The 16,342-nt window shown below is 46.2% G+C and overlaps 1 protein-coding gene across 5 annotated transcripts in view; it reads left to right on the plus strand.

Moving 5' to 3' along the window:
• The window catches only part of LOC135050015 (apoptosis-inducing factor 3-like), a 309,250-nt gene that overhangs the window by 81,425 nt on the left and 211,483 nt on the right, over positions 1 to 16,342 (plus strand). For all 5 annotated transcript variants that reach the window (XM_063956102.1, XM_063956100.1, XM_063956103.1 and 2 more), the window contains exons 5-6: positions 3,530 to 3,574; positions 3,871 to 3,952. In XM_063956102.1, the coding sequence (XP_063812172.1) occupies positions 3,530 to 3,574; positions 3,871 to 3,952 (127 nt within the window). The remainder of the gene's footprint in view (positions 1 to 3,529; positions 3,575 to 3,870; positions 3,953 to 16,342) is intronic.

Here is a 16,342-nt window from a genome sequence, read left to right on the forward strand (position 1 = left end):
GGTGAACCACGAGCCACAGCGCCGCCCCGGCCCCCACTGGCCTCGCCCCCCGGGAGAAACCGCTGACCCCCGCCTCCAGACATCACCCCCCCCTCTGGCCCCGTGCCGACACCACCAAATGCCCCCCGTGAGCCCCCCGCGCTAGAGCGCCCAGGGAGTCCAGCAGCCCCACGGGCGCGCGCACGCCCGCGAAATGGAACCCGCCTGGCTTAAGGGACGGCCAGTGTAAGAGCCACTGGCCCCATCCCTACATGCAGTCCCCTCATTCTCTGGGGAGCCGCCGGTGACTCTCAGCGGTGGAGGGTGCAGGGAACGCGCGCTCACGCGTCACCGCGCCGCAGCAGCCGGCGGGGGATTCACACCAGCGGGCACCCCGGCCGGCTTCCCCCGCCAGGTGCCCGATCCAGTCCGCTGCCGGCCGCCGCCCTGTCCCTCGCCAGCCGCCGCCGCGCAGGAGGGATCCCCCGGCACCCGCGGCCTAGCCGGAGAAGGGGCGGACGCACGCGCCGCCGCGCGCGCCCGCAGCATCGCCAGCAGGCTCAGCCCCGGCCGTGAGCAAAGTGCTCTGACCCAGGGCACCGGACGCCGGCTCCCGAGCAGGAGCCGCATCAATGTAGCGGGCAGGGGGGCCAGAGGAGCGGTGGGGACGAGGCATGGCAGGCCACAAGTTAATCCAAGGTAATGGGGACAGAGGGGCACAGTATAAAGCACACTGTCACAGCAGCAGCACACCTAAATTCAACAATGGCAAGCAGCACAGCAAGGAGGCAAAGGGGGGAAGAGCACTCACCCTCACCAGGACAAAAGCAGAAGAGGCTGACCCAGCCCCTTTCCCAGGCTTAAGAACCCATTCCACCTACCCCCAACATTCATTCCTATTGGCTAACCATAAAACTCCCATAATGGCTTACCGTCCTGCCCCCAGACTAGCTGAGGTTTAACCCACTCCTCTCCTATTCTGTCAATTCGTTCTCCTAGGGTCAGGATGATAGATGGCTAAGATGCTGAAGAAGTGGGTCTTGAGAGCCCGTTTGTAGTTATGTAGAGAGGTGGAGAGTCTGATAGGGAGAGAGAGAGAATGCCAGAGGTAGGGAGCACCACAGCAAAATCTTATAGTTGAATGATTATCGGTCGATTGTGCATGCTTCCAGTCACACTGCACACAAGCAAATGTTACCTTTGTGGTGTTGGTCACAGTCAGGATTTATTTACAAAGTGAGGGACAGTTTGGGGAAGGTAACGGGGAGTGGTGTGTTGTGACTGTTTTCAGGTCATGTATCAGCCTACAACTGTGATTCCATATGCACAAAACATGGCACAAGTGTCTCTGTTTCACCAGACATTCTGCGTGGCCATAGGGTTAAGACCCCCATACATTTATTTCCTGACCCTGACGGAAATGTGTATCCGCTGATCAGCGGCCATCAATGATCGATGATCCATTGAGGAATCAGGGAAATTAACCATGTTAAAAATGTCAGTATTGCCAATCCTGGGATCAGGCATAGGTGCCGATTTATGTTTTTGCTGGTGGGTGTTCGGCGGGAGGTGGCAGTTAGAATGAACGGGCGGCCGCGGCAGTGACTAATGCCCATTACACATTGTGCAACACACCGTAATGCCCATTACACATTATGCCACACACCGTAATGCCTATTACACATTATGCCACACGCCATAATGCCTATTACACATTATGCCACACACCATAATGCCTATTACACATTATGCCACACACCGTAATGCCCATTACGCAATATGCCACACACCGTAATGCCCATTACACATTATGCCACACACCGTAGTGCCTATTACACATTATGCCACACACCATAATGCCTATTACACATTATGCCACACACCGTAATGCCCATTACGCAATATGCCACACACCGTAATGCCCATTATGCGTTATGCCACACAGTTATGACCCTGACACCATTTTATGCCCCACACACAATAATGCCTCTTACAAATGATGCAACACAGTAAGGCTTCTAATAACTTTTAAATTACCTGCCTGTCAGGGGTCTCATCTTGGGGGAGGGGGCCTGGTGTCACACACACATACATACAGTGGGTCCTGGGGAGGGGGGCCTGGTGTCACACACTGCGTCCTGGGGGGGCTTGGTGATAGTTTGCCACTGCTGCTAGCTGCTGCAGCCCCCACAGTGCATTGAGACGTGCTGAGGGCTGCGGAGATCCGTACAGTGCAGTGCAAAAAAAATCTTAACATGCCCACTGCCAGGTAGACAGGCGCTAGAGGTCAAATGTGACCTCAAGCGTCTGTCTGCTCCTTGGCGGGGGCCATTTTTGATGTTTTTTTTTTTTTACACTGCCCTGTACGGAACTCTGCAGCCCCAGCGCTTCTCAATGCACTGCGGGGGCTGCGGTGGCTAGCGGCAACTGGGGCAGCGTGGCTGGTTTCCGTGGGTGCTCCTGAGTGTCTGTGGGTGCTCGGGCCCGGGAGCACCGACGGAATCGGCGCCTATGGGATCGGGGAATCTGTATTATTCCCGATCTCCTGCCCTGGCCGTCGGGAGATATAGGCATTGCCCTAATAAATCTCAGATGTATGGCGGCCATTACTCAAGGAATCGGTTATCAAAGTATCTGCGACCTCTGCTGCCAATTTGTATGCAGTTGCTGGGATCTGCGAAACCTCTGGTGGGCGTGTCAATACATTTCCAGATGGCTTCAGCATTAGCATATTTTTGTACTTTAGCTGGGTACAGAATTGCAGTTGTGAATGCATTAGCGTCCATCTCTGAATAAGACCCACAGTACCAAATTTTATGATGGAGGGCCTGATTCAAACGCACATGCTAATGGGGATGGGTAAACAGTGGGCAGAGCGTGTTCCCGCTTGAGGCCATACGGATACTCACATCAGCATAAAGTGGTAAATCTGGCAGCCGCGGGTTCTTGTTTATGGTCATTTTGCTGCAACTCAGAATCAGGCCAATATATGTGTGTTTGACAACAAAACCCTCCCAACTATATACTGTATGTTTACGGAAAGCAGAGCAGATGTATCCTGATGGGGTGGGAGAGGCATTTGTGGTGTCTGATATGCTATTGGCAAATCATGATAAAGCCTGGCAAAGTGTGGATGGCCTCTTGGTTCTGGCTTTTATGGGAGTCCTGAAGAATTCACCCTTTGGTTGGGTGGTTTTATTACCTTACACACTATTCATATCAAAGGTACAGTGGTAGTGGCAAGATAATCTATGGTGGTGGCAATGTATCTATGGGTATTTATGGTGGTGGCAAGGTATCTATTGTGGGGGCAAGGTAACTGTAACTGAATATTGTGTTTTGTTGGTACCTCCAAGTTTTGGGCTTTTTTTTTTCTAAATAAAAGCTGAAACCAATTAAACTTATTATTGTTGTTTGATCTCGTTATTGAGCGATGGTAGATACTGTCAGACTCCACTGAATCTTCTATGGGGAAATGCGTAAGAAGTGTGTTTTGTTTTCATTTTTAAAATAGCTCACATTTTTTCCTTTTTTTATCTTCACCTACCAGGTCACTGTGTCGAACGGCAGTGTATGTATTGTCACCAATAAAAAGGTAAACCCCAAGGGCCGAATGTAATAGAGTGAGAGTTTCAGAAAGTGAGAGATTTGGTAAGGTTTTGCAGTTTTTTTTAAAGTGGCAATCAGTTACACAGCAAGATCAACCTGGTTTTGCAGTGTAAATGATTGCCACTTTTAAAAAAAAACTGAAAAACCTTACCAAATCTCTCACTTTCTGAAACTCTCACTCTGTTACATTTGGCCCCAAAACTGTCATGGAATTTAATTTCTTGGAATCTACACAAGTCATTACAGCCATCTAATGTCTCTGTGACTGTCTTTAATTTGTAGGCACTGGAGAGTGTTAAAAGGTTAAAGGCCATGAGCGGCCAGTCTGCCAGCAACAGGAGCACTGTAGCCATTATCGGAGGAGGTAAATGTGACTGTACAAATCATAGGGCTGATTTGCTATTTTTAACTACTTTAGGGCGAAGTAATTTATATGTACTTTTTTTTTATACAATTTTATAAATCCTATCGTGTATTTGCTTCATTGTTTTGGTTTAATTATAATTAGTTTTCAAGGCTTCATTTATTCTTAAAAGACAACAAACCCCTCTTGGCACCAGCATTAAGAAGAAAATATTCTCTGTTTATTAAAAAAGAAAAAAAAATCAATCAATAAATTCAAACAATAAAATAAGCCAGTTGTAAATGATAATACATTAAGTGATAAATATAAAAAACAAAAAAATCCACTATTGTGATCTGTTGCATAAAGAACAGTATCTTCGGACAAAATATACTTTTGATTATGCAAACATATACGTTTCTGCAAATATGAGATGAGTGTGTACATGAATACAATGGACTCATTCTACAAGAAAAACAAATTCATTTATTTTCTTATTTATTTAAAATAATGACAAATATAATTGATAAATACCATATAATTTATTATCCAATCATATGTGCTAAAAATAGTCATAATAAGTAAACCATATAAAACTTTTAATTGAAATGTATATCCACCAGTATTTCTTAATAGCAAGTGACCTGTGCTAAGCAATCATATATAGAGTAAAATGTATAAAGTCAGAGTCACAATTGGCAAGCAGTTTCTCCAGATAAGTCAACCTGAGAATCGCCTCCAGTGACATATGGCTTACTTCCGACACGGTAACTGCACCCAGCAAAGGAAAGAATTAATGTACTGACACCAGGTAGTCTTTTGCTGCTACCTGCATACACAATTGTTAATATTTCATGAAACAGGTAACATGAGCCTCACAAGGTGTAGTGTAAAGGCCCGTACACACTGGTCGATATATCGGCCGTTCTCTTGAACGGCCGATACATCGCGGGACCGTCGGCCAGTGTGTACGGGCGATACGTCTGTGAACTCCGTCGTTCACAGACGTATCGCGTCGGCTGCGCAGCACAGCCGACGCCCAATATATCTAACGATATATTGGCGCGTCGCTGTGTGTGTACGGGGCGTTCGTCCGACCGCCCGTACACATGCTGCGGCGGCCGGCGGTGATTGACAGGTGAACTGGGCGGGCGCCCGCCCAGTTCATTACGTCAGTCCCCCGACGGATCGGGCAGTGTGTATGCATAGCACACTGCCCGATCCGTACATAGATATATCTGCAGATCAATTGATCTGCAGATATATCTACTAGTGTGTACTCACCTTTAGAACACAGAGCTCAGAACAAGAAATTAAGCTTTCATTTCAAGAAAAAGAATTTTAGAAATTCCAGAATTTACTAACAAGACATTAAGAGTTCTGCTGTGGGGGCTTCACAGATGGGGTATATGCAATTGCCGGCGAATCGCGGCAATTTTTCGCCCGTTTTTTAATTCGACACAATTCGACCGTCGAATTCCGGCAAGTGGGTGCCGAAATTCAACATATTCAATAAAAAACGGATTCGACAGTCCCGCTGTCGAAAAATGGCCGATTTGACGGATTTTGATCCGATTAAAAAAAAAATGGAAAAAAACCCGGAAAAAAATTACGTGGGGTCCCCCCTCCAAAGCATAACCAGCCTCGGGCTCTTCGAGCCGGGCCTGGTTCTAAAAATCCGGGGGAAAAACTGACAGGGGATCCCCCGTATTTTTAAAACCAGCACCGGGCTCTGCGCCTGGTGCAAAAAATACGGGGGACAAAAAGAGTAGGGGTCCCCCGTATTTTTTACACCAGCATCGGGCTCCACTAGCTGGACAGATAATGCCACAGCCGGGGGTCACTTTTATACAGCGCTCTGCGGCCGTGGCATTAAATATCCAACTAGTCATCCTGGCCGGGGTACCCTGGGGGAGTGGGGACCCCTTCAATCAAGGGGTCCCCCCCCCCAGCCACCCAAGGGCCAGGGGTGAAGCCCGAGGCTGCCCCCCCCCATCCAAGGGCTGCGGATGGGGGGCTGATAGCCTTGAGAAAATTGAAAGAATATTGTTTTTTTTTCAGTAGTACTACAAGTCCCAGCAAGCCTCCCCCGCAAGCTGGTACTTGGAGAACCACAAGTACCAGCATGCGGGAGAAAAACGGGCCCGCTGGTACCTGTAGTTCTACTGGAAAAAAAATACCCAAATAAAAACAGGAGACACACACCGTGAAAGTAAAACTTTATTTCACACATGTCGACACACACACATACTTACCTATGTTGACCCACCGACTGCCACGCCCCCCTCGTCACTGAAGAATCCGGGGTACCTGTGAATAAAATTATACTCACCTGATCCAGTGTCCAGATTATAATCCACGTACTTGCCAAAAAAAAAAAAACGAACACCCGGACCAGGCGGACTGAAAGGGGTCCCATGTTTACACATGGGACCCCTTTCCCCGAATACAGAGACCCCCCGTGACTCCTGTCACAGAAAGGTCCCTTCAGCCAATCAGGAAGCGCCACTTCGTGGCACTCACCTGATTGGCTCTGGGCGTCTAAGATCAGACGCGCATTGCACAGCCCCCTCCATTACTTTCAATGGTGGGAACTTTGCGGTCAGCGGTGAGGTCACCCGCGGTCAGCCGCTGACCGCGGGTAACCCCACCGCTGACCGCAAAGTTCCCACCATTGAAAGTAATGGAGGGAGCTGTGCGATGCGCTGTCTGAGTTCAGACGCGCATACAGCCAGTCAGGAGAGTGCCACGAAGTGGCGCTTCCTGATTGGCTGAAGGGACCTTTCTGTGACAGGAGTCACGGGGGGGTCTCTGTATTCGGGGAAAGTCCGCCTGGTCCGGGTGTTCGTTTTTTTTTTTTGCCAAGTACGTGGATTATAATAAAAGACCACAGGACACTGGATCAGGTGAGTATAATTTTATTTTCAGGTACACGTGGATTCTACTTGGACAAGTGGACAGAGGTCGGCGTGTGAACATAGGTAAGTATGTGTGTGTGTCGACATGTGTGAAATAAAGTTTTACTCTCACGGTGTGCGTGTCCTGTTTTTATTTGGGTATTTTTTTCCCAGTAGAACTACAGGTACCAGCGGGCCCGTTTTTCTCCCGCATGCTGGTACTTGTGGTTCTCCAAGTACCAGCTTGCGGGGGAGGCTTGCTGGGACTTGTAGTACTACTGAAAAAAACAATATTCTTTCAATTTTCTCAAGGCTATCAGCCCCCCATCCGCAGCCCTTGGGTGGCTTCACCCCTGGCCCTTGGGTGGCTGGGGGGGGGACCCCTTGATTGAAGGGGTCCCCACTCCCCCAGGGTACCCCGGCCAGGGGTGACTAGTTGGATATTTAATGCCACGGCCGCAGGGCGCTGTATAAAAGTGACCCCCGGCTGTTGCATTATCTGTCCAGCTAGTGGAGCCCGATGCTGGTGTAAAAAATACGGGGGACCCCTACTCTTTTTGTCCCCCATATTTTTTCACCAGCACCAGGCGCAGAGCCCGGTGCTGGTTTTAAAAATACGGGGGATCCCCTGTCAGTTTTTCCCCCGGATTTTTAGAACCAGGACCGGCTCGAAGAGCCCGAGGCTGGTTATGCTTAGGAGGGGGGACCCCACACAATTTTTTTTCTGATTTTTACCATTCCATTTAAAAAAATAAATAAATAAAGAAATAATATTTAAAAAAATATATAAATAATACTTGTGCCTCCAAAATAGACAAACTAAGTACCTAATCCCTTCTAATATAAATAGATATGCTATTAACATGTTTTTAAATTTTTTTATTAGATTCCGCCACCAAAGTGTGGCGGATTGAAAATGACGAATTTACTGTCTAAAAGCACTGTTGTCGAATTTCCAAACTTCAATTGAATATACTTTTGTTGAATTGCCGCATTTGTACCATTGCAGAAATGTCGAATTTGACAAATGTCGAATTTCAAAAAGTCGAATTTGGAAAGTCCGTTTTTTTGACGAAAAGTACTGAATTGCATTGTCGAATTTTTTTTTTGGGCGAAAATGTCCAGTTTTTCGACATTTTCGGAAATTCGACCACAATTGCATATACCCCATAGGAGGTATGGAGCACCTTCACTGCATGGATGTCCCCAAAAAGTGCACACTCAATCCACCTAGCCAGGCAGATTTCTCTCAGCATCAATTACTCATGACACCCTGCCAAGCCCCCACCCCCACCTTTGGGGATTTTAACCCTTCCAAAACCAGAATCAGGTTTTTTAACCCTTCCAAAACCAGAATCAGGTTTTTCCTGAGGTCTCAGGGGTTTCCCTGCCAGACCCTCAGGGGCATTTATTTACTTGTTTAAAGACTGTTTGAAGTGTAATGTCTGGGGTTTACCAATATGCAGTACTGTGCAGGGTTTATGGGCTTAGGAGCTAATTCAGGTTGGATCGCAAATCACGATCCAACCGGAATTTTTGCGGTGGTGCCACAGGCGCATGCATAGCGGGCCATACTGCGCATGCGTCCGCACTTTCTGCAGGGGGCTGCAGAAAATGAGTTCGCCTCTGCCTGTCAATCAGGAAACGGAGTGTTGCGGAGGCGGGGCGTCCCAAACGGTGGGCAGTGCATCGCGAACGGGGACGTGATGGGGGCGTGACGGGGGTGCAGCCGTGGTGGCTGCGTGATGTCACATGCAGCCGCCGCGGCAGGTAAGATGGCGCCGGGACTCCTGTGGCCGCAGCTAAGCTGCGCCGGCAGGAGTCAACCTTACTTTCTGCTGACAAGCAGAAATTGCGAGGCGATCGCAATTTCTGCTTGTTGCAGGGGGGAGGCGCCGGCCAGCATACTGGGCGGCCTTAGCAGAATTTGCTATCCTTACTGAATTAGCCTCACAATCAGGAAGGACAAACCAAATGCTTTTCTTAAACAATTTCTCTTGTCCTACTTCAAAGTGGTTCGACAACTCCTGTGGACAGCCAGGAGACAGTACCAGCTACACAGGCCCCGCTGCTGGTTAGAGTACACATGCATCTCCCTGGAGACAATTCAAATGTCTCCAGACTCTGAGCCTAATTCAAGGTTGATTGCAAAAACAAAATCTTCCTCTAATGGGCAAAATCATGTGCACTGCAGATTTGGTTGGGGTGTGTTCAAATTGAAATCTAAATTGCAGTGTAAAAATAAAGCAGCCAGTATTTACCCTGCACAGAAACAGTATAACCCAAATCTAACTCTCTCTGTACATGTTATATCTGCCCCCCTCCCCCCTTGCAGTCCACATAGTTTTGCCCATTAGAGGAAGATTTTGCTTTTGCAATCAACCTTGAATTAGGCCCTCAGTCTGTTACCAGAGTCAATTACAGAATGGCACTTTGGGCCTACAGCTTTTTAAATGACATTTACATACAAAATATACAGAAAATCATAACATATGCTGTTACCAATACCATTTTCAATTATACCTATTCCGATATGAAATGGACTTTATCGCTACAGTCAGTATTATGTTAAGGTTGTATATTGGGTTGATAAGATGTGATCAATATTTGAGTTCTTTAGAAGGAATGTAGTCAGGATACCAGCAGTCACCAACTCGATGGTCATCGTACTGGTTGCAGAATCCATACAGTCATAATATCGACAAATTCCGCCGGTGAGTTAGGGTTAAAGTTTGGTATAGGGTTAGGCTGCGGAAGGGGATAATTAAAGTTAGGCTGCGGGAGTGATGGGTTAGGGTTAGAATACGCAAATTCAGTAGCATTTTGACCTTTGGGATTATGCAGCTGGTATTGTGATCATTGGAAAGTTCACTGCTGGGATATCTTATCCAACCCAGATCATGTACTCACTGTTTCCAGTGCATACATGTACCAGGCAATGGTCTTGATGAAAGTGCATTGAGAACGAATTATATGCAGTGATTCGGTTATATGGAACCCCAGTGTCAGAGGCAGAATGCTGCAAAAATACAGTGTAACGATGGTGCAGTATTCTAGAGGAAATATACATATATATTATATAGATTAATACATATACACTAAAAGAAATGTAAAACAACTTGCCTGCAGTAATGGTAGAATTAGTCCACTCCTTGTAATCCAGGGATACAACACTTTGCTGACCTACAAATCCAGAACACGTGGCAGTACAGAGAAAGAGGCAGGTATTAAATCACCTGTATATCCTACACCGGAAACTCACTCTCCTATCTTTATGAGTTTCATCAGTATAGGCATGAAGGTTTATAAAGGTTTATATAAAACCATGTGGACTGCAGGTGTGGCAGATAGAACATTCGCAGCGAGATCTAGATTTGGGTGGGTTATATCGTTTCTGTGCACAGTAAATACTGGCTGCACCCCACCCAAATCTAACTCTCTGCACATGTTATATCTGCCATGGTTTTGTGTGGGAGGGGGAAATTAGTTCAAATACAAAAGAAAACACATATATGAACATGAGTATAAGACAAACAAGTACAATATATTGCAATCATGGTGGAAGCATATCTGGAGAAGAGTGCAGAACCACAGGCAGACGTCTCAAGACATAGAAACACTCATATTTCCCCTATATATGATTAACCCGAATCAAATAACAGATTAGCCCCAGCAATTGAGGTCATATACTCCTGCCATCGGGACCACAGAACTAGCGGGGAATTAGATCTAGAAGAATATGGGAGTCCCATGGTCTCCATCTGAAAAGAATGATGTATTTTCTGAATAATTTTAAGGAGCGTGGGCGGGGAGGGGTCTTCCAGTCTTGAGCTATTGCAGCTCTGGTAGCAATGAAAATATGACCCAAAACATATCGATCTCCAGATGCGATATCATTCGGGTAAACATGTAGTAGCGCCAAAGCGGGGGATTCCCGCAGAGGAGTGCGGAGAACAGTCGAGGCCAGTACAAATATCTCCTTCCACAGTTGGTGTAATTTTGGGCATGACCAAAATATATGGAAGGTATCAGCTACCATTGAGCAATTCCTCCAACATAGGTTGGAAACCGTAGGCCAAATTCTATGTAGTTTAACAGGGGTAAAGTAGAGGCCATGCAGTAATTTAAAATGCATTTCTATGTGATTGTTACATTTAGGGGTATAGTCAATTAGCGTCGGATCCATTCCGACATGTATTTGTCAGAATGGATCCGACAACCCCTATTCAATCTCATCTCAATTCGACTTTTTCAAGTCAAATTGAGATGAGGGACCCAGAGGAGGAGAGAGGGGGGGAGCCACGGGAAGACCAGCGGGAACAGCCGGCGGCAGACGGAGGAGATCAGCGCTACAGTAGTGCTGCAGGAGGATGTAACACAGCCGCCCGACCTCACGGCAGTGTAAAGCGTGACCTCACTTGCTGGAGCCGGGTGGACGCTGCCGTGAGCGGCGCGGCTGTGTGACATCCTGCTGTAGCGATGTGCTGTAGTGCTTCTCTCCCCTGTATGCCCGCGGCTGTCCCCCGTCTCCCCGCGGCTCTCCCCCCTCTCCTCCTCTGGGTCCCACATCTCAGTCCGACATTTTTTCATGTCGGACTGAGATGGTCGAAAAGGGGGCCAGCCCCGTTTTTGACACAAGCACGTGGATCGGCAGCTATTCCGCCGATCCGTGTGCTTTTTGACAAGTTGAATATCTCAACTTGTCGAAAATATTAAATAGGTTGGAACCCCTTCCGACCTAAAAAAAAGTCGAAAACTGCCGTCTTTTCGACAGGCGGCAGCTTTCGACGTCAATTGAATATACCCCTTAGACATCTTATGAGATGAGAGAAAAATCGACTCCCACTGCTGCTGTGAAAAGGAGCAATCTAAATCCATCTCACATTTAAGTTGAATATTAGTTTTTACCTCTCAGTCCACCTCCTGGGCCCCAGAGAACCAGAACTTAATGGAGCCTTTACAGTTACTCAGTGTGAGTTTCGCCAATATATTGGGGGAAGGCAATAGTATTGGACCTGAAGTTCAGAAGGAGCATGATAGCCAATGTACAATACCATTATATGAGAACAATTCCCCTGCTGGAAGATGGTATTGTTGTTGTAGGTCACCAAACGGGGTAATTGCTGTGCCATCTACTAACATCGAAAGAGAATCACTACCACAAGAAATCCATTTAGTAAGAGTTAGGTCTGGAATCAATCTGGAGAGAGCAAGTAGAGAGAGCTTTCGGGAGGAAAGAGGGACAGGTTTAAAGGAAACCACTAGGGAATCCCATGCGACGAGTCGGCAACAGCACATGAGGTAACGCATGATGGGGGTCTCTGTTGGGACGGTATCCACAATAAGTCAAGTAAGGGAGTGTGAGTGTATAGATGCCTCTCTAAATCCACCCATTGTTTCCTGCCCTGCAGGTAGAGACCAATCGCTTAATTGGGCCACAATGCAGACATATTGATATTTTCTTAAGTCAAGGACATTCAGCCCTCCAAACTTCCTTGGTCTAGTTAAGCACCTATATGCAATTCGAGGGGCTTTTTTCTTCCAGATATAAGTCAAAATTAATGAGTGAATTCGACTTATAATTTTTAGGGGAACTATGTAGGGAAATGCCCGAAAGAGATACATGAGTCGTGGCAGGATCGACATTTTAAAAGCAGCAATTTTGCCCAGCCAAGATATCTCCAAACTAAACCATGCTTTACATAAAGAATCTATCTGAGATAGCATCGGAGTGTAATTAATTTTCGTTACAGTAGATAGGGTATTAGGGATATTGATACCAAGATAGACGAGAAAGTCCTTCTTCCAGTTATATTTATAGCGGAGTTGAAGAGCGGAAAGCTTCTCAAGCTCCAAATTAAACGGTAGAGCCTCTGTTTTGGACGTGTTTAGCTTATAGAATGACGCTGCGCTAAAGTGGTCTATAATCTCATGGAGGACCGGCAGTACAGTTGTAGGTTTCGTCACGAATAGGAGGACATCGTCAGCAAAAAGACTGATTTTATGGAGAGAGGAACCCACGTTTATACCCGGGAATGTGGAGGCTTGGCGTATCGCCATTGCAAGGGGTTCTATTGCTAAAATATACATAAGAGGAGACAAGGGCACCCTTGTCTAGTGCCATTAGAAATATTAAAAGGTGAAGAAGTAAAACTATTACTAATTACAACAGCAGTAAGGGAGCTATACAACGCTGAAATAGCGGACATAATGGGGCCCCGTAAGCCAAATTTGGATAGAGTACCGTAGAGAAAGCCCCAATGCAGCCTATCAAATGCTTTCTCAGCGTCTAGGGAGAGGAAGATTGCCTCTTCCCCCCCATGGGAGATATATTCGGCAAGGTCAAAAACTCTCCTCGTGTTGTCTGATGCCTGACGTCTTCCCACAAAACCCACCTGGTCCGGATGGATCAAACTAGGAATAAGGGGAGATAATCTATTTGCAATTAGTTTGGAATTTTTTTTTAGATCCGTGTTAAGCAGAGCAATTGGTCTATAATTCTGACAGACAGAAGAATCCTTACCAGGTTTGGGGATTGTAACAATACCAGCTTGTAACAGTTCATCTGGGAGAGAACCGTATTCGGTAGCATGATTATAAAGAGCAGAGAGCGATGGGATGAGAGTCGAGGCGTATTGTTTGTAGAAGGAGTTGGTAAATCCATCCAGACCAGGGGCCTTCGCTAATGGCAAGGCTTTAATGAGTACCGCTATTTCCTCCAAAGACCAGGGCACACTAAGGGAGGTCACCTCACTTAAGGACAACTGAGGAAACTGCAGATCATCTAAAAAGGATGAGATCAGGCAGGGGGTGGGTTGGGTATTCTCTGGGTCTAAGGCTAAATTATACAGGTGTCTGTAAAACTTAGAAAATGCATTCGCTATATCAGACGGATTCAATAACTTTCGCCCGTCTGGAGCATGAAGGAATTCAATCCAATTTCTAGTTTGACGTAATCGTAATTTGTGAGCTAAGAATTTACCTGATTTATTACCTAAGGAATAGTATTTTTGTTGAAGTTTTGCGTAAGCATGTTGCATGCAATTTAAAAACAATTTTTGAAGCTGGTTCCTAATTGAAACTATTTCGCGTTTCAGGCGGCGTGAGGGTTGGGATCTATTGAGAGATTCTGCCTGAAGGAGTTGTCTCCAAAGCCTCCTGTTGAGACAAGTATTGTCTCTTCAATCTAGCCCCCATTTGGATAATGACCCCCCGCAGAACCGCCTTCAAGGCGCACCAATGTACAGGGATAGATGTATCCAAAGGAGAGTTAGTCGCTAAGTACAGAGACAGAGCATCTGCAATAGCAGACGATACCTCCGGGGATTTCAAAATATACACCGGTAATCTCCAAGGTCGAGGAAAGAACTGAGAAGGACCATTCCTCCATGACCAAGTCACTGCCGCATGATCTGACCAGGTAACTGGGGAGATGGTCGACCTTGTCGAATGCTGTAAGGACATTTATCCACAACAATCAGGTCAATGCGGGAGTATGAATTGTGGACATGGGAGAAAAAGGTGTAGTCCTTAACTGTAGGGAATTGTACGCGCCAAGCGTCATATAGATCAAACTCAACTAGTAAATGACCTAATTTAGCCTGAGGATGGGGCCCTCGTAAGGGACCATGGGAGAGAGAGGATTTATCAAGCTTTTTGTCGGGGACCAGATTAAAGTCACCCATCACAACCAGTCTACCCTTCTGAACCCCATGAATGGTGGTAAACAATTTACGCAAGAAAGGAATTTGATTAGTGTTTGGGGTGTATAAGGAGACAAGCGTAATCTCAACATCCTCCAGCTACCCCACTAGAATCAAATATCTACCCTCCTTATCTGCAATTTGAGAGTACAGGTCAAAACGAACAGTGTTATGAAATAAAATAGCTACTCCATTTCTCTTAAGGGGGCCATTTGCAAAGAAACCAACCAGGAAGCGGAGATTGTGGAGAGTAGGAGGGGCAGAGGCCGGTCTGGAAGTGCGTCTCCTGAAGGCTAACAACTCTAGCTTTTTCCTTATGAAAGGTTTCTAAGGCTTAGCGTGTCTTACAAGGGGAATTCAGGCCATGTACATTCAAAGAATAAAACTTAAACATTAGGAAGGAGAGAAAAAACAAGATCAAATTTGGTATATGCAGAAATGAAAGTGGACTTTGCAGGGGAAGAGGGAAATAAAGAGGGAAGGGGAGAGAAAAGAGCAAAAACCAGAGAGAGGAAATCAGAGGAGGAAAAAACAGGAAAAGCCCTATAATCAGGGCCACAGTGTTTGCCACAGAAAAAACTTGGTGGCAAAACAAAAACCATTGGAGGAGTGGATTCTAAAGGGTCTCACGCACGTCATAAACCACAGACTCGGAGAGAAACTTAACTAGAAAACGCAACAAACACAGCACACTAGCCAGCTCGGTCAACTGAGGCATGTACTAGTGGGTAATACATCAAACAATACAATAGTTGTGCCCTGTGTCACGAAATGACCCACCTAGCTGTATGAGCCAGCAGAAAAAGGTAATTATGAAATCAACACCAGACATATTGCCTATAATGAAACAGTCAACCATAGAAACTGATAAATGTCCGTGGGGACTTACAACAGTAGAAACTAAATCTGAGTATAAACAGTGGAACCAGTATATACTGAACATAAGATCTCTGTAGAGATCAACTGGACCACCGAATGCACTCAGAATATCAATCAAAAGAAACAGACAACATATTTATGTCATGGTTCAGATGTCCAGCACTGGGGCTGGTGAAGCAGCCATAGAGTGCGGGATATGAATGTCCCAATCGTCTAGCAGCTTTATTCCGGCTTCAAATGTGGAGATTATATAGGATGAAGAGTCATATCTGACGATTAGCTTGACCGGAAATCCCCATCTATATTGGATGTTGTTATCCCTGAGAGCGGTCTTAATCGGGCGGAATGTCCGTCTCTTGTCTAGGGTAAATTTAAACAGGTCAGGGTATATTTGCAAGCCTCCCAGAATCTTCTGCTTGTCTAGCGGCCTTGAGGATATCCTCCTTAATATGAAAAAAGTGGATCCTCAATAGAGTGTCTCTCTGGAAGCTAGACGAAAGTCCACCTCGCGGTGTAGGCAAGCGGTGGACACGGTCAATAAGCAAATCTTGCTGTGACGCTTATGGAAGAAGCTTCTGAAACAAATTTGTTACATAATTTCTCAGTTCTTCCGGAGCTACCGAATCTGGCACACCCCTAATCTTAAGATTGTTTCTCCTCGACCTGTCCTCCAAGTCGGCTATCTTTTCACGTAGCAAGGATACATCGTTTTGTAACTCTGAATGCGAGGTAAGGAGATCGTTATGGGATGTTACAAGCTCCTGCATTTTGTCTTCAAGATGTTCAGCGCGGCCTGCAATACTCACTAAGTCAGTCCTGAGGGTTTGAATTGATGTATCCACACCGGACAGGATGTCCGAACGAAAGGCAGAAAACATTTTGAGCATCGTTTGGGTGGTAAGAGGAGCCTGAGGGTCAAGATCCAAACTCAG

Source organism: Pseudophryne corroboree, chromosome 2, assembly GCF_028390025.1.
Source record: "Pseudophryne corroboree isolate aPseCor3 chromosome 2, aPseCor3.hap2, whole genome shotgun sequence".
In the NCBI taxonomy this organism is placed as follows: Eukaryota; Metazoa; Chordata; class Amphibia; order Anura; family Myobatrachidae; genus Pseudophryne; species Pseudophryne corroboree.